Genomic DNA, 19,862 nt, shown 5'->3' with positions numbered 1-19,862 from the left:
AGGAGAAGGCACAGAGTGTCCTCAGTGTTTAGGATGGTGGCATAGGTGGTCAGGGATCAATATCAAAGATTAGGGTTAGACAAACAGAGGAAGAATGGAGATGGGCCCTGCCTCTTACACGTCTTGCTTAGAGCTTTACTTTATTTAAGGCTGGCTCGGGGACAGAGGCTTGGTGCCTAGCTTTTTGGATAGAGGAGTACAGAGTAAGTTTGCAAGGTCTTGTTCACTGAGTGGGTTTTACAAGCCATTTCCATAGTATTGGATCACTATTCAGGAAGACAAATTCCTGCCTTTCCCTTTTGAGATTAAATTAGAACTTAGTTTTTGGGTCTAGCTGCAGATACTGCATTATTATTTCTTCAATGTGGATATTTTCTTCCTTTTTCAGCAAACAGTATTTCAGGAAAAGTATGCAGAAAAAAAATTAGTAAAATAAACTTAATAGATGCTAGGTACAGTTCAGTGAATAAATGATAAACTGCTTTTGAAAGGGAGGATATAACTACGGGTGTTTTCTATACCAAGGAAACAATTCCATGTTAACCACCACTAAACCTTTATGTAAAAAAAAAAAAAAAAAAAAAAGAGAGAGAGAGAGGGAGAGAGAGAAAAGGAAAGGAAAGAAATTGGTCCCTGTTAACATGCTGGGTCAATGTGGAGTGGCAGAAGGGCTCATACTATTATGGATTGCAAGGGGTAAGGTGACCTACTCTGCAGGGGAGCTACAGAGTTTTATGGGTTTCATGGTGTAGCATAATGTCCATTGACCACAGTGTTGCAGTCGAACCCAAGTTTAGTTCTGATGTCTTGCCTGTCACTTCGAAACATCAGTACAATGAGTCTGACATGTTTTAATCTATCACTGCTACTAGCTGTCATTCTAGCATTTATAAGTTCATCGTAATTTTTTGTCTTTGTACAAGTGCATCTTGAAATGGAAAAGATTACCAAAACTTTGTATAGTATTCTAATGATAAGATTAAAAAAAAAAGACAATATATTCTGGCAATATAACTAGAAATAAGGCAACATTTAATTTAAATAAAAAACTTTATTAACAATGTAAAATGTTTAATATCTTACAATCTGAGCTAATTCTGGCATGCCCTATAAGAGTTAACAGTGATACGTAGACACCATGCTTTAAGTTCTATTGGAAACAAAATGGGTTAGTGGTGTGTAGTACATTGTAGGGTAACTTTATTTTACAACATCTGCTTTTAATAAATAGCTATTTTTTTCCAAAAGGTTGGAGAGATACCATTGACTTAAAAGGAAAATTATTATTTCTATGCATTGTACAGTATGTTGATATTATAATTTCTCTGTATTTACAAGATCTAAATATTTTTATATGGTTTGTGTATCATAAATTAAGATATTTTTCTATGAAGCTTTTAGATTGAGATAGAGTGGAAGACTAAATATGAATGAGAGCACAAAAAGCAACTGTAGATTTTGTGCAAATTCTGTTACAATATTGTCTAAATGTTTTAGAACTTTAGTACTTTTGCTATTAAATAGCTTTCTATGCTTAAAGACCGTTAGAATATGACCAAGTATTTTAATGTGATACTAATGAATACTGTACTATGCACAAACTTTTAGCTGTAGTTCAAACAATAAAAAATTAAAAATGATCTATTAAACATAAAGAATGTGTCTTTCTTTGAGTCATTTAAGCATGCAAAACATATTTTAAAAAGTTTTAGAAACATTCTTAGTTATGCTAGATTTGTTCCACAACTGATTCTTGAACACCGTAACTTTAAATTGTTAAAACTCTTCATTTTGAAAACGGGGATGGAGCAGAAGAGAAAAAGGAACAGGCTAGTGTAGAAAATATACTTTATAATCAAGAATAGTAACGTTCATCTTTGCAGTGATCAAATGATAGTGGTTTAATCAAAGTTACGATTTTATTGTCATTTCTGTACTTAATCTGTACTTCTAACTGGACACAAGACAGCACAGTCCAAAGAATCTTCGCTTCCGTCGTCTTACTAATGGGTAAGGAGTCAAGTTTAGGAGGCTGCTATCATCTGTGATGAAAAAAAACACATTAAAAAAAAAATCACACACACGTGCACACAAACATTCACAAGAGTTTGTATCTTTGTGTGTCCTCACAGCATCTACAAGATCAAGTAGTAGACCCCATTGTTCTAGGCACATAGCAAATAATCAACTGAATTTTCTATATTAGGGGAAGGGTCTTAAAAATGCCAATTATCAAGACTCCATAAAAATGCAATAGAAATTTTGATATAAGGAATACCAGTTCAATGACAAAACTTTAATGAAATAAATGCTACCTCCAGTGCTGGGAGACCTAAGCCAAAATATTCCTGCTTGATGAATAATGTTAGGCAACAACTAAAACCTAAAGCACAATAGTATTGAGATCTTAATTGCAGACATGCAAGTTTGACAACCTAAACCTAAATTGTGGGTTAATTTAAAGATGAAAAAAAATATATTGAGTGCCATTTGTGCACATTCATCAAAATTTCAATTTAAAATTCCAAGATCAGAAGATCTTGGCACATGAAGATTGTGCTAACTTTCCAAGGCAAATACTTTCAATCTGCTATCCGTGCTTCTGGTTAGCTTTCTACTTTCTATATTAACTCCTTTAAATTCATACAGAACATATAAATTAGTGCCTATAATTATCTTAATTTGTGCCCTGTCAGCAAACTGTCTCAAAAATTCTTTAATATTTACTTTGAATTTGAGCCATCTTCAAGTAGGGTTTCAGACTAAAACCTATACATCATTATGTTCCTATTCTTGATATACTGGGGACTTAGTTTGGTTGGCGGCTCTAGTGTTGATATAAATACTTAAGTACAGAAACTTAGATAAGAAAACATTTAATAATGTGACCCTTAAGTTCACAAACCACATCAACTAAACCTAGCATGATAACTTTCCTGTTGCCACTTAAATTATGAAAGAGAATTTTATGCAGAAAACATGTATTCAAGCAGGTCTGTGAGTAGTCAGCAACATCATGTGAAGTTTGTTTGGGCTTGCAACCCTAAGTCCTGTCTGGTTCTCACTGAAATTAATGGCAAAACACTTGCATTCAGTCATCTCATAATCATTCTTGTAAACCATGTTTGTAATTCATACATATGTCCAAATTAGAGTCCAGACTATATTAACTACCTATAATGTTTTTTGTTTGTTTGTTTGTTCTGTTTTCTTACACTTTCCTCTAGCTTTAATTAACTAAAGCTCTTGGAATATTTTGAAGCTTTTAACTCCTGTGTCAATAATAGGTTGGACTGTCCATTCCTGAGGCATCAGTTCTCTGAGGTCAGCTGTAAACTGTGATCACAGTTGGCCTCTGTGGGAGCAGCAGAAATACAATTTGTGATTCTCTGATCCTGGATTGTATCATAGAGCTTTAAACTGTCTGGCTGACATATGTCTTCCAGCCTGCTGCACGGATGATCAGTGATTTTTAGGCCATTGTTGAAGGACTGTATAGACATCTGCAGGGAAGTGTTCTGTATGTCTTTCTCTCTGTTCTGAATTCAAGTTTCTATGTGTTTTATACCTGCCTGAATTTGTTCTTTTCCATCCTTATTTCCACCATGCTCTTTTTATTCTAGGCTAGGTATAGACTTCATGGCCTTTTTCCATTCTTTTACAATGGCACATGTGCATCATGTATCTTAAGCGTGATTCCTTTTCTCCTTCCAAATAATTTCCACTTAATCTGTCCCTGCCATAAACTCTTACTTGTATAATCAATTCACCTAATCTGTATTGATCTTTTACTATATTATGATGAATATGAGACTGCTTAGTTCTTCAGGACAATATCCAGGACACATTGGGCATACTTCGTCAGCTGCCAGTGTGCAAAGAGTATGCAGCACTTAAGAAATACATGTTATCAAGAAGAAATCAAAAAGGGAAATGATTATCTTTTAAAAGTTGTTCACATGAGGAAAGAAAGTGCCTGTAGATGTGGAATATATGAGACTGCTGAGCCACAAAATGAAGGATGAATAGCCCCCTGTGCATTTGCATAGGGTTCGTCATAGCTGGATACTAGGAAAAGCAAGCTGTCACCAGCCTCAAGGCAGGTATCTGTGCAGGGTCAGTGTCTTGTCATAATACAGATCCTCCAACGCTTGCAGGGGTAAAGCAAACCCCATCACTCAGCATGATCCGTATCACAGTCCATGCAATTTATACCTTCATTACATTTGAAAAAAAATACTTTCTCAGATAAGGAATTAGTTGTGCTGCTGCCTTATCTCCCCAGAAGTCGTCTATTATTTTTTTCTGTAGATACCATATCTATAAGCATCCAAAATTCAATACTTTGAAGTATTGTGTTCTCAAGTGAACATCAAGAGGACAAACTTTGCATGTTAAATTCTAGCACCATTTAATCAGGAGTGAAAGGATTTCATCTGGATTTTTCTTTCTGTAACTTCTACAGAAAAAAAATATTTTTTTTCATATCTAATGGAAGCCAAAATCTTTAATGATCTCTTAATTTCCCCTTACGTGAAGAAAATATAAAACCTACCTTGATTTTTCAGTGGTAAAGGCATAGTCTCCCTGAGTTTGCTTAAAAGGTTTTTCATTTCTCTCATATCTCTGCAGAAACAAATTTAAAAGAAATACAGTAGAACAGCATCTGAAGACTCACAATAGGTGAATGGTTCACAGTATCATTTTATGTACTGAACAAATGGAATAAAACCCCAAACTAAATAATATAAAAATCTATTGGGCAAGCATTTGGTTCAAATGTATCAGGAAATGCATACCAAAATAAAGGGCAGTAGATTTAATAAGGGAAGAATTTTAAGCCAATCTGATTGTAACTGGTAGCAAACTGGTCAAAATTTATTTTCTGGATCTTGAATATTCCATGTTAAATGAGTTGGTGGGCACAAAGTGGCAAAACATATAATATGCGTTACAATTAGGACTGGCCAGCACTATTGCTAATATATTACCCCATTATTGGCATTTTGTAGTTTGTACCATGAATGTGGTCAGTGTTTTAAAAAGTAAGAAATTATTATACATGTAGTTAATCCTTATCACTTGAGCTCCCTATGGCTTTAGATATCTAACAAGGGTGTCATTGGATTTAGATAACAGGGATGTCATTTTGGAGGTCTGGAATTTGCTAAAATTTTAAAAGGCAGAAGATGGAAAATATGATAATGAAATACCATCTCACAAAGCAGGTTATATATGGATATATTTTGAAAGAGGCCAGAAACTGTAAACAGGTTCCTGTTTAACAGATAGGTGGCAGACCAGCAATTTTGTGGGTGGGCTTGTGATGTCTTAAGGCTTTCAGGATTTAAAGATAGTGTAGTCCTGCCTCATTCATCTACATATGATATGGTTCTTAGAAATGAACTAGCATGACTAGTTCATTTCTTATTGAGTCTTATTGCTCAGTTCTATTCTCCGAGTCACTTTCTCAGTAGAACRGAACTTTATTTTATAGAAGTAAACGCATGTTGGCCACCAGGACTGCTCCCTCTCAGTTTTGTCTTTCACCTGGGCAGTCAAGAGAGTGAAAGTCCACTTTGATATATTTTTGGATGATTTTCCCCTATGCTTCTGAGCCTTCCATATGTATAACTATGGGCAGAAACAACTGATACAAACTAGCTTCTGTGTCTTTGGGTTATGAATGCAGAACTGCAGGCAGCATATTACAGATACAAAACCAGAAACTAGTTAAGGTGAGACAAAAACTCTCTCTTTTCTAGCACAGTAATTTTCTGCCCTTTGTTTTCGGCAGCAGTTCCTCTGGTAATTAACCAAAGTAAGAATGTCATTTCTCTTTGCCCTTTTTACAGGTATTGCTTTCAGGTATGTTAAATGCAATAAAAATGTTAAACAGGCTGTAATTTACAAGCACCTACAATAGCAACACTGGCTGCCTAATTGGAAAAGAATAAATAAACTCTAGACAGAAATTTGCTTTATTTCAGAACAAAGTGCTACAGATACCTGTCAGTGTTCTCAATATCTGTGGAAACTTGCCATAAATGCTGTTGAATATCTGTTGGAGATGACGACGTGTCTTCTAAAATAGGTACTTCAGAACTCTCCTCCACTTTAGTGTCTAGGACCTTGGGTGGTGCACAAGGCTCTTTTCCTTTAAAATATTGAAACAAAACATAGTCCTGTAATTAATTCATTAAAAGGTATACTCAAAATATATCATTGATGTTGGGCTTGCTCTTGCACAGCATAAATGAAGAGAGAGAATTGTGAATGCAAACTTCAAATAAGAACTGTTCAGAAAAAGAGTGGACCAGACCAATCTGCTCATCAGAGTGCTGCTGTATGGTCCATGAACTTCTGCGAAACAGGGCTAAGGCTTGTGTGGAAACAGGCATGTGTGGAATTTAGATTTTTTTTTCAGTAAATATTAACGAAAAGTTTCACTTAAACTCCAATGGCTCACATGTAACAGAGAAAATGAGAACCAGAGGACAAAAGAGAACAAAATAAATTGAGAACTAGACTATATATTCTGAAAGCAATATCAAAAGCTTTGATAATAGAAAATAGTGTAATCTATGTGTTTCAATATTACTCACTCTAGTACTATGGGAAAAAAAAGACAATAATGTGCAGTTTTGTAGTTGATAAGATTGATAGCAATACTTAGCTGCCACCAATTACAACCCAGTATGTTGCGTGTTCTGAATCTGCAAACTTACACTTGCCTAATTTATACTTACTATATGAAAATAAAGGCAATATTGGAACTGTTTGGGGACTTCATGCCAGATCTGCCAGGGCTTTTATCATGGGGAGGATGGGATATAGGATGTGGACTATGCTAGTGGAGAATGCAAGAGAGGTAAGTATTGGTGAAATTAGTTAGTATTCTTGCAAACTTCCCGTGGCCAGCCTGTTGCTATTCTTTGTCTGTAGTGCCAAGTACAGCCCTGGCACTCAGTATTGGACAGGACAGATTATTTCTGTGTACATCATTTAAATGAGAAATTTCAAAGTGGATCACTTAGTGGGAGGTTAATTTTTCCCTTCCTTGTTGTCTAATGAAAGAGCTCAAACAGTCTCACAAAGAAATACATAAAGTCTTGTAAAAATAGAGAAAATAGTGTTTACATCAGTGGTACTGAGGAGTTGAGTAGGATGTGTTTTTTCATTTCACAATTTTTGCTATTTCAGAAATTTTCACATCAGGACAAACCTGAGCATGTCCTGTAAGGTTCGAAAAGAACAGGAAGGACCAGAATCTAGTGGTTATTCCATTTTTCTGGAGCATTAGAGACTAAGACCATGCTATACTACTCTCCCACATCATAAATTATTATCCGAGCTATCAGGCTATTAACTTTCTCATCTTTTTCTTTAAATTAGAAATTCCTTGATCTGAAGAAATTGTTTCAGCATGTTCTTTGAACTGTTATATTTAAAGTTTTTTTTTTTGAAAAATTCTCAGCTACTCRTCTAAATGTCCAACTAGATACTACTCATACTAATGAGAGATATTTGCCTAATGTTTTCATTATTCTTTAAAGTCAGTGCAGTGTCCTTTTCCATGCATTATACATCCTCCCCAAAAGTAATATCTGTGTGATTCCAAGAGATGACCAGACGTGACAGTTTATCATTTAAAAATGGTGTCCTTTGTCCTTCCTCTGCTGCTTATTTTGGCACCTACTGCTAACTTTGCCTTTGACAGATCTCTCTGTGAGCCACGTGAACCCCTCAACTGGTAGAAGATTACCTCCATAAAAAGAAAAATAAAAGGTGAAAAGTTTTCTGTTGTTCCAGTGAGTTGAAGAACCAAGGATGCTCCCGGGCAAGTGACAGAGGATGAGGGTGATGATATAGTCAGAGGCAGTGGAAGGGAGGAAGAAGTGAAGGCAAGATGAAGTCAGAAATACAGAGAAAGAGATCAAGACCTTTTTAGTGGCAACAAGCTCATATGTTGATTCAATTGCTTGTAGAATAGTAGCCTAAGCCTGCTTCCCAGATTGTATTTTTTACTGTGTATGTATCACCTTTTAGGTATAACTTTCAAACTATTTCTAGTAGCAATTGCAGCTTATGCTGTTACTTTAAAGTAGATTTTAATATGCAGTTTTAATTATTCATTTGTGTAAACTTCATTATTCATTACTTTTTCCAGTACGAGAAGCCCAAAACAGAATATACTGTTCCCAATATCTCACTTACAGCTTTTTTGTAAAAGAGGGTTGCCCTGGGAATATGATCTAATTTGTCACGGATGTCACAGAAATACAAGGTGTTGTTGCTACCACTAGGTGTTAATTCTGCCATTATTTTGAAGTGTTACATTAAACCTGATCTTTGGTGACATGCTGAAGAACAACCCCGTCTATATATGCATCCTTCAGTGCATCTATTGATGTGAAAGGTGTTTCAATAGAAACAATAACAATTCTTTTTCCCAGCTGGAGAACAGAAGTACAGAGACTGCATTGTTCTTTTTGTTAGCACAGAGGCAGGTTGAGCAGCACAGATTTCCTCTCAACCAAAAAGAACTCCTTACCAGTAATTTTGTTGTACTGTGAACACTTCATGAAGCCTTCCTTGAATTTCAGAGCATCTGCTCAATCACTTGAAAACAGTTAAGAGTCTGCTAATAACAAAGGCTTTGTTTGAACAATGTCTGTGACTCAGGCTTAACATTTCTTACTATATAGCACACACTATAGGGAAACAAAAGCTCTTTAATCTTCTTATCCTAGTGATGGGATGGATATCTTTTGTACAACACACTTCCTTAATATAGAGATGTGAGCCATAAATTTTACTTTCAGTTTAGTCAGTGGAAAGACATTCACTGATTTCAAAAGGAGTTTGATCCTGCACACTGCTTGCAGAGGGGTCCACATGCAGTTGCTGTTCTTGCCAGTTGGCTAGGCACTGGCTTTTTTTACTGCTGGTGAAATGTTAATATAACACATACTTGATGTACTCTGGGTCTTCTAGCCTCTAATTCATTCTTTTAGGAGGCAGAGATTTGCTTATGGAGTGAAATGCTCTTGAATTAAATAATGCTGATGGTCCAACTTTAATAAGTGTAAATAAGAGGGTGAAAAATGGTCAGCTCAGCAAGGGTACATCACCTATGACCGTATTGTTATAGGACATACTCACCTGTTGTGCTCCTTACTGCTTTTCTGTGGTGACCTCTGTGGTGTTTGCTTCTGCCATACTGCACTGTGCTCCTACTCTTATTCATACCCTGCTTCCCAGAGAAACTTAGATAATGCAGGAAAAAAAATGTATTATAGATCCCTTACAGCTAGTTAGATTTCACTCCAGATGAACTGGAAAGATCTTTGAAGGGAATAACAGAATTTAATCAAGCTGGGGGAACCTATTCCTCAAAAGAAGGCAGCATTTATATCAGATTTCTAATCTAGCAATTAAAAATAAATATCAAGCTCTAGAACACAAATGAATGGAAAAGAGAACATATAATGGGAAACAGAGAATCTTGTAGGAAGGAAGAAATATACTGCTGCAAATATGGTTAACTCAATCTGAGGAACTTAATTCTTGAGCTATACTTGGGATCAGCAGAATATAGAGTATATCTCAGTGGAAATATTATTATCAAGGAAAAAGCAATGGGAACCGCAAGGCTGTAGTGGATATTGTGTTTTCCTCCCTCCAGGCCTGTTTTTGGCATATTTATGTTAGCTTCTTCCTAGTGTCCACATGAGAATGGGTGATTCTCTGGATTTTAAGTGCTTGTATCCCCACATGTATACGTTTCTCTTCTCTCTCATACCTTATCCCTCTTGCTTCCAAATATCTGTAATATAAGCTATCAAAGGCTTTTAGGTATTATTTTAAGAAAATRAATGTTGTTATCACAAAATGCATGATGGAAAAACAATAGTTACACTATGAACTTCAATTTGTAAAGCTTTCTACTGTACATGATATACACTTGCCTGTGATTTAGTATTATTCTCATGAACCAATAATACAGGAATCAGATCAGTCTGAATTCACATCATAAAAGTAGAATTTATTCTTTCTGTAATGCATACACATAATTTTTCCGTCAGATTCAATTCTTTCATTTCTTATCTAAGTATTTCTATCATTTTTTCAGGTACTGACCACTCTGGTGTCCTAGTGTGGTATCCTTTTGTCCTCAGCTATGTTTAATAAAGTCAGAGGGGCCCACTCATCTCAACAACAGTGATAGAACTGTGATTTTAGCTAATTCAGCCTTTCATTAGGGCTTCCAAATAGACTTTTGGAAAGAATTAACAATATATAGGTTACAAGCATTAAAGTATTTTGCATTTCATTTTGATAAATTCTTCATGTATAAACACCTCATTTAGGAAAAAAAACACAGGAAATCAATCAGAATTCGAGAGCATTTCATACAAAGAAGTGTAACATTCCTGGAACTTAACGTGTCCTGGACTCATTTTGCCCGTGGATATTCATCCAAATTTTATTAAAAATAAAAGAGCTATGTGTGAGTAACTGACAGAAAAAATTACCTTTCCATGGTTGTACACTTCTTTTTCAGTAAGCACAAACTAGCATAGTGGCTTCACCTGATTCTGGATCATAAGAATAACATGTTGTTATGAGTATAAATGAATAGTGACTTGCTTTGTCCAAACTCAGGATAAATAGTTACCTGTTTCAAGCCCTATACTTCTATGATATGGTAGCTTTAGTTATTTTCACAGCATATTTTGAATTCTAGAAAATACCTCCACTTGATTTTAACCTTCAAAATTTCTGTCCTGTTATATGTGCTCTTTACCTGTTACATGCTTGCTCCCAAAACTAGAAAAATGAGTACCTTGCACAAATGCTGCACAGCTAGTTAATAACATGCTAGCAATTTGCAGTTTGGATTTTTTTTTAATATTTCCATTATACATTCTTATGTAACGAAACATGGCAATTACATCTGTAGATGATCCTAAGAAAGTAACGGTTTCTCTGTAAACATGTATATACACTAAACTTCAGTAACATGTGCTTCCACAGTAACATGTTATAATGATCCAGTGATTATAATAATATTCTACATTTTTTTTATAATGAAGGGAAGATATTATTGTGGATATATGAATCAGCAAAGCTCTTTTATCTGCTATTTTTACATAGTCAGATGCACTGAAGACCTTTATATTATCAATGAAAATCTGTGAGTCAAAAATATTTGTGACAAAATACACTAATGTATGCTGAAATGTACTGAAGAACTTTGAGGTAATTCTAGATTTTCTCAGTGTGGGAGCTAAACAACCTCAATATTAATTTGTAAAAAAGGTCATCACAGCCGGCAGCTTCTGTAGAGAGAAATTATGCCAACTACTTCCTCTAGCAGCTTGCTAGCTAAGCTAGCAGGGTTTGTTTATTTGATCAAAAGAATAGTCAGTACTGGGAACATGTACAAGCAAGATCAGTGAAGCAGACATACAACATTTAAAGGAATTAGAGCAGAATTTTGTAAACACTTCAGAGAGGTACCAAAGCTTGTCCAAAGTACCTTGCTTTCCATGAAATTATAATTCAAAATGTTAAAAAAAAAATTACCAGATGGAAGACCTGTGTGTGATGCTGCTCCCTAAGGCATAATGCTATTCAAGGTAATTCAGATTCGAACAACTGAGGGAGACAAATAAAGCAAAATCAGGGCCAGGCGAGAAGCTGCAGGTGCCAGGCGAGTGAACTGATCTGTTGCTTGATGAAGTCAGAGAGAAGAAATGCTATCCAGGCAAGTTCTGCTACGGTGTGACAGTGAGGCATAAGAAAGCTAGGAAGTATGCTAGGGGTAAACAAACAAAGTGAGACATTTCAGAAGATCTCCTGGAAGAGCTCCCATTTGCCATACCACCAGGAGGTATTTGCTACAGTCACCCTGTTAGGACAAAATGGACAGCAAGACCTTTAAAGCTGTATGTTAGGGACTGCAGGAAGACACTGGAAAGTTCCTCACAGTTAACAGGCTCGCGTGGTGCCCTGGAAACTGGACTCTATGCCTTCCTCTGTCCCAGAGTTTTCATGTGATTCTAGCCAAGTTGTCTAAATGCAGCTCCACATTAATAATGACTGACAACATGATTCTCATTCTCTGGTTGCTCAGCTTGAAGACTCTGCACTCACAACTGCAACTGAAATTACTGAGAGATTACTCTATCCTGCCACCTCAGATCCTAAATTGGCATTCTTTAACTTGTTCTTTCTTTGCAATGGGAAAAAATGTTACTATCTCACTACCCAAGACAGTTTTGAAGACACTCATCAGTGAATGAATTACTGAGAAGAATCTGAGGAATAGCAGGATTCTACCTTTAGAACAGAATTATGTGAAATGAATACAACATATAACACTGAACAATTAGAGTAAAACAMAGATGACTGCCCAAGTAAATATCAGCATGTGTCTTAATCCGACAGGACTCTTGGAATGATGGAGAAAGTATATGATCAGGTAACTAAGGACTTAATACATACAAAAAGGTTGAATTAACCCTACTTAGGCACATTTCATTCTGTCATTTGCAAGTGTTCTGAATGTTCATTTTTGCAGTCATAATATGTTTTCAGCACTGGGGTTATGTGGTGTATATAGCTTAGAAATAAATTTATTAGAGAGCACATACCTCAGTTTAYTTACTGCATAGCACAGCTGGAAATATTTATGGCTGTTGGCCCTGCTATGGCAGTTACATCTCACAGAAATAATGGACTGTCCTACTACTATAATAGATGCTGTATGACAGTAGTAAATTAATCTGAAGTACCGTAAATATGCAAGAAATTTCTGTACAGGAAGCTTGATAAAGTATATGTAGGAATGTTTGTTCAGTAGCACTGAAAGATAAGGGGAGCTCAGATCAGTGCTGAGAAAGACAGTGAAAGTACCAGAGCTCAGCCCTTAAAACAGTACTGTGGTTTTTCATCAAACATCATCTGTTTCCCAGCAGGGAGTGTTGGCTGAATTCCTCTTGGGAAAAGAGCATCAGTGTCAGCTCGCTGTCTTAGATATATCAATTCCGTAGTTTGTTTGATAATGTCTGGTCAAGATACCAGAACCCACATTATTATTTATTAGCTGCATGTTGGTGAGAAAAGCCTGCATGTTATTCTACATGAATCTCTGCTGGCTCCAAACAGAAGACATGCTTTGCTGAAATCTCCAGAGAGATTTAAAAAGCCCAATAAACTGCTTATCCAACAGGTAAGAGGGTAGAAAATGGAAAATATTACATCCAAATAGAAAATATTACCTTCAAAAATGAGCTACAAGATACAGCAAGAAACCTTATGCAGGGAATAACAAGAGACATATGCAGTTATAAATTTAGCAAAGTTAATACATATTGGAAATGTTTACATTTTCTAAAGGGTAGTACTCTTTGCAGACAAGGAAAATGAATTGAATGTTTGTTTTAGTATCACTCAGATGCTGGTGAAAAACTGAAAAAGCTATATACCAGCTACAGCACAATATACTTCAAATTAACTGGCTCTTTCATCCGTAGAGATAAATTTATGCACTTTGCCTACATTGCAGTCCTTCTCTCCTTAAGGAAAGAATTTCAAGAAAATGCAGGTTCATTCTGCTCCTTGTAAAATAATCTGTTTTGGCAGATATAGAATCACAGACTACATTAGTTTGGAAGAGGCCTTGGGAGGTCATCTGGTTTAACCCTCCACTGAAAGCAAGGTCAGCTTAGGTCAAGGCCCATGGCCTTGTTGGTTTGAGTTGTGAACGTCTCCATGGATGGAGATTTCACAGCCTCTCGGGTGCCTGTTCTGATGTTTGGCTACCTTCACTGTTAAAAAATAGCTCTTAATATCTAATTGGTATTTCTCTTGTTGCATGATCCTGTTACAGTGCCTCAAAGCATTGTAAACACCCAACTGTTTACTGTAACGCTGCAGCTCATCTTATCTAACTTTAGTCATCTAATAGTAAGAAGTTTAGTTTAAGTTAATCATATAGATTCCATCCACAGGCAAATGGGGCACATTGCATCCACAGGCATACCTCTGCATTACTCAGGCCACCTCAAATGACTCTCTCTCTCTGAAATTACATAGGGTGCCTTGACAAATACTGCCAATGCTAGGAAATATAGTACAATTTGTCTAAAAAAGAAAAAAAAAGACTAATTTTGGTAGCTTCTTCCATCTTGGAATACAATGGCTGTTAATTTTGACTCTTGATATTCTACAGTTTTCCTTTTGATTTGATAAGATCACTCTAAGAAGCTCAATGAAGCAGTAACAAATCTCTAATTCTTATTTTTATAATAAAAAGGATCATGGGCTTTAGTTATATCCTAGATGCTAGATGTGAAAAATGCATTAGAGGATCTTTCAGGGTAACAGGAACATGCCAAAGAACTATTGTTTTGTCATTACAAAACAAGATCTTTTCTTGTCTTTACCTAGTATATTCTGCTAAGATCTTATCTGGGCAAAGAGTAGTTACAACAAGCACAAATACAGTCCCAAAGATGTGTGACATCACTGAGTAATAAGATTACTGGTCAAGCTGCTTGCTATCTTCTAGTTTAAATATTGTCCCTGCAGACATCCTCTGACTACTGAGCATGACTGAAATTACAATGTGGCGAGAAAAACTCTCCTATGAAGAAAAACACGGACACAGGGCATCCTGACTACAGTTCCTGTAAACCTCCTATAATAAAATAAACACATTATTGTGAAGCCTGACTTGAAGCAAAATATGGCTATTCACATGAACTGGAATTTTTCAAAATCCTCCTTTTTGCAGTAGTTATTCTAATAAAAGGACTGAGAGCGCTTGCTCACTGGAATCTGAGTAATGACAATCTTTGATCTAGAACCAATTTTATTTTTAATTTCAGATTTCTGAACTACACAAGTACATTAATGATACATGCCTGATATGAAACACTTATATAAGAATGATGATAATGCAATAAAAATACAGCTTTTGGTAGAAGCTGAAAAGCTACTGTTGTATAGGTGATTTAAAAGTTTGGTGCTGTGCATTTAATGAATAGCCAAGCGTGCCCAAAACTCTTGTTTTTTGTTTAAATCAGCATTTGTATATTTGTGTAATTCAATACCTTTCCGATGAAACTGAAGGGATCCTAGCAGACATATGGATTTAAGCATTTCTGTTGTGTACATTTCTAGGCAACACTGCAACTGGATGTATAATCTACAGATTTCAGGATGAATTTCACCATCTTCCGGGCTGCAATAAAAGAGAGAAAAAAATTAATTAGGAATGGGATGAGAAGGACCTGAGGGTCATCAAATTCAGTTCCTTACCACGTTATAATTGCTTCATTAGCTATTAAGCTATGCATATATGAGAAACAGTTTGTTTCTACCACAAAAAGGTTGTTTCTACCAAACTGAATTTAAAAATAAATCTTTAGCTCTACATGAACTCAAAATAGCTAAACTTGGGGTCTCTTGGGTAAGAGTGTACAGTAAGACTTCAGTAAGACTTATTTTCTCTTTTGCATATCTTTGGAAATGGTACAAATTAATGACTTGAAAAATCTAAGCTTTCTTGTCCTCTTTACCAGCTTTGGAGAAATATTTTCTGGTAGACTGAAGAATTCTTCTGCATTCAGGTTCTGTTACCCTTGGTCCTGGTGCAGCTATGTGAGGAGATTGCAGGGCCCCTTCTACTGTCCCTATTCAGGCTAGAAATGCTGGATGAGGCATGTTCACTAGCAGTTTGCTGACACTTTAATCAGAAACAAGGCAGTTGAGACTTTTGGTTTTGCAGTTTCTGTGTTTATGTCTGGATTTCTTTTTTGTCCTCTGTGTTTAAAATACTGCTCATATGATTAACAAATACTGCACTATGAAGAGAATGAGGGAATTACAGAATTTTTCAGAAAACCTGTCTTTCAGGAATGTCTCAGGAGTAAAAATTTTTAAAACAAAATTTGAAATCAAGAGTAATCTTAGATGTCCAATTAATTGCATGGAACACCAGAATAAATCATTTATCCAGATTCAGTATCCAACTACTCTCATGCCTGGCTGTGAAACTGGTCAATAAATCTCCCTTTCCTATGCTCAGAATGGTGCACAGGCATAAATAAACTGTTTCATAAACTGTTTCCTCAAGTGCTTAAAGAGGTGATTTATCCAGCCATACTTGAAAAGTAGTTTTTCAATCACCTTTCAGTAGGGTAGTAAKTGGTAAGGTTAAAGAGTCAGGATTTCTGCCACTTCATACTCCTGCTTTAATAAATAAACAGAACCTAATGGCATTTTTAAATATTACCACGTTTAAATTGAGAAAATAAAAAAATTTCTGAGCAAGTTCTCAAATTTCTAGCATATGAATAATATAAATGAAGCTTTCTCAATAAAAAGATTGCTAGCATTCTTTATAGGGATTGAATTTCCTATAGTTAAACTGATGCTTCTAAAGATCCTCTTGTATATGAAATAAAATTAGACTTGTGGATTATCTCAAGGGAACAAAAGCAGCTTACCTGGTAAATTATTTGCAGCAACACTAAACTGGGCTGTTATGCTCTAATTGTTTCTTAATACCAGTCTAGGCTTACAGACTTTTAAGACCTGCAGCAGACGATGTTTATTTAAACCAGTAGAATAGATTCTGTCTGACAGCAAGGTAAGAAGCCATTACTTATACTCAGTCAAACTCTATGTCCAGTCAAAATGTTAGATCTGTCTCTTTTGTCATGAACAAAACTGAAAAAATGGATTTTAAGAAAAATCATACCAGTTTGTGCTGATACAATTTTATTAAAAGTTCTGTTCAAACAAATACTGCATACTAAAACTATTAATTTTTATATTAGGGATTCACTATTACTTTTAACAAAGTAGAAACCGTATGTTGTCTAGAAAGCATGTATTCTTCTGCCACTCATTTCAGTGACACCAGGGAAGATCAAGCCCAGCCATACACTGAAGATGTGAAAACAGACAAGGCCAGAAGAAGATAGGCTCTGGGTTATCCCTGTGCATGTGGCTCAGTGGGCAGGAGAAGGGAGTAGTCTCAAAGGAATATTGGATACAAGGACTTGCCATTAATTTGCCTCAATGAGGGAGAAACTATGTGGTTTTTCCAAGGTCCTTAAGGGTTCTTATCCCTCCAAGTGACAGCAGAAATCAAATGGGAACATGAAGATTTCACAAAATTGGGCAGAACCTTCCTAAAAGGAAAGAACAACCTTAGCACTTTCACAGCACAATGAGGAAGACTACTGATGTTTGCATGGGCCAGTGAAAACTATTAAGAATCACAGCAGTGGTAAACTTTGCAATCACAAATGCTTAAATGAGCAAAAAATGAAGACAAAAAGGGAATAAAAAAGTGAAGGTTGGGTAGGAGCGAGGACTGGAAAGAAATCATGCTGGACTTACTAAGAAGGGACAAAGGAAGATCTGTCCCACCTGCCAATCCATTATAAAGTAGAACTCATCCAAGAGGCAGGAAATAACTGGAATTCAAATTGCATTTACTGTGGTCTGTGTTACTTCGGAACCAATACTCGATGCATGATAATAAACTTGCCAATTGTAGGAACTTTGTTTCCCTTGAATATATCAGAAATATGTGTATTTCTTTTAAGCCACACTTATTTCTACTTTTAACATGAAGTCTGCATTTTTTTCAGAAATCTTGCATACATGATATGTTATTTCATGGATCTGAGCATTAATACAGTGTAAAGCTGTGATGGCAGAACAGACAAGGGGTGTTATCCTCAGTATCTTAAAGATGTATTTTCAGATGTTTGCTATAATATTTCTTCCTATTCCCAATGATTCCTGCTCCAAAAACACTCTATTGCTTTAAGTCCCTGCACAGTTTTCCTGAAAAATTAGCAACCTCGGAGAACTTTGCCTATTCAGAGTCAAGTCTTTCACTGCATATGAAAATATGCATTTGCTGGAGATGAATCCTTGTTCAAATCTCACATTCTTTTCAAAAGATATGAACATAAATGCTTTCAGTGACTGCGCTAGCAGTAGTATAATAGAATAACGAATGCCAGTTAGGGCTGAAAATTATGCTTAGAAGAACCACCAATAAGTCAACTCATACAAAAATGACTGTGGGATAAACTAAATTTGAATTTTTAAAACCATACCTACCTGAAGACTCCCGAGACACTTAAAAGTTTTACTTATGTGTATTACAAAATTTTATAATACTTTTTATTTTGAATTCTACCATATTTCACTGGAATTCTTCCAGTTTAGCAAGAGTTAAACCTTAACATTCTCTGCAATTAGATGTTTGCTGTTTCTTYCATTTTTAAGCAATCTATACATTATATGAATTGCAGCTGTTAGATCTGTGATCACTTAGCTGATTAGAAAGAGACTGTTCTCTGCATAAACAATAACCATAAATGTAGCAGCATTTTCTTCTGTAAATTCACAGATGGCAAGAAAGGTTTTTAATGTAATCCCATTGGTATTAACCAAAGAAGATAAAACAAATATAGCTCAGATTTAAATTTAATTTGCTTTAGAATAAATCAGGAACAGCTCGTCAAAAGTAGATCAGTATTTCCTAAATCATACCAGCATATTCAAGACCAGCATTTACTCTTTCATTTTGCATATACCACTCCTAATGATTTCAAACTTTTCTGTAAGTGCTTGCTACCAAATCGGAAAAATCTCAAGAGTAGAATAGGATTCTGGTTAATTTGTTGCAAGAGGCAGTCTCTTGAGTAAATGTAACCTTACAGAGCCCATCTAACCAAATAGATTACAAACAAATAATTAGCCAAATACAAAAAAAAAAAAAAAAAAAAAAAAAAAAAAAAAAAAAAAAAAAAAAAAAAAAAAAAAAAAAAAAAAAAAAAAAAAAACACAGCACACCACATTTTCCTACTCTGCAATAGTATTTTAAATTTCTGTACTTTGCGTCTGATATACTTGTTTTTATTTCTCTGGTAACTACATTTAAAATTCACACAATACCTATTTAGATAATACATGACCTCCTAAAGTCTTTTACTATCCTGATTTACCCTATCTTTTAGCTTAGAGATGAGTTTTCTTATAGCCCTTAGTGTCATCGATAGTCTTCCACGCACCTTGAACAGTATTCCCCAGTTCAACACAAAGGAATTACTTCAACAAATGGAGATACAACATTTTTCATCATCTGAGTCTCTTACTGGTGCAGCTCTTGTTTCCTCCTGAGCACTCATGCAGTAATTAACTTCCTTTGAGCTATCCCTACCAATAAAAGGATTACAGAAAGATTTAGAAGTGTAGCGCTCTCCCTGCTTGCCATATTTATCACCCAACTCCAAAATTTAGCGCTGCAAAATCATTGTTCATCTAATACCTAAATCCTTCAGCCTCCCAGTGGGCACTCAAGCATATTCAGTTTCTGCTCATAAAGTTTCCAGGATAACTAGAATCGGTTTCTGAGCAGGACTTCCTTTGTCCTGAAGATGAGCAGTTACATGCCTAGTAATAGATAAACAAGACTTTTGCCTATTTCACCTGCAGGGTGCTACCTGCTAAATGTTCACAGTGCAAAGTGGAACCTCACAAAAGAAAGTCACCACAGATGGCAGTAATGGCCTCTTTCTGCTCAGTTCCTCAGTCATCTGCTCTTCTGCTGTTTCCAACAGAGATACTGGTCCATTCTGCTCTGTTATCCCAGGAAAGCTGAATCTACCTCTTTCTTCTTAAGGGTATGATTCTTTAACCATAAGGATATCACTGAGAGCAGTACTGAAACTTACCCTCTGAGAAAATAACAATTACTTTGTAGCAAATTTAGATAAAACTGGATTATTTTTGTCCTTTTTTCTCTACATTGTTTCAAA

General features: G+C 35.7%; 1 protein-coding gene across 2 annotated transcripts in view; it reads right to left on the bottom strand.

The window, feature by feature from the left end:
* Positions 1-1,031: 1,031 nt before the first annotated feature.
* Positions 1,032-19,862, bottom strand: part of RGS7BP (regulator of G protein signaling 7 binding protein) — a 42,613-nt gene continuing 23,782 nt past the window's right edge. For both annotated transcript variants that reach the window (XM_085322390.1, XM_085322391.1), the window contains exons 3-6: positions 15,126-15,256; positions 6,010-6,157; positions 4,556-4,626; positions 1,032-2,042 (exon numbers count right to left, since the gene is read on the bottom strand). In XM_085322390.1, the coding sequence (XP_085178516.1) occupies positions 1,951-2,042; positions 4,556-4,626; positions 6,010-6,157; positions 15,126-15,256 (442 nt within the window). In that variant the 3' untranslated portion in view covers positions 1,032-1,950. The remainder of the gene's footprint in view (positions 2,043-4,555; positions 4,627-6,009; positions 6,158-15,125; positions 15,257-19,862) is intronic.

This window comes from Rhea americana, unplaced genomic scaffold (assembly GCF_003343005.1).
Source record: "Rhea americana isolate MKP2758 unplaced genomic scaffold, rheAme1 scaffold_77, whole genome shotgun sequence".
Taxonomy (NCBI): Eukaryota; Metazoa; Chordata; class Aves; order Rheiformes; family Rheidae; genus Rhea; species Rhea americana.
The sequence above is the reverse complement of the archived record's forward strand: the minus strand, read 5'-3'. Positions and strand labels throughout refer to the sequence as shown.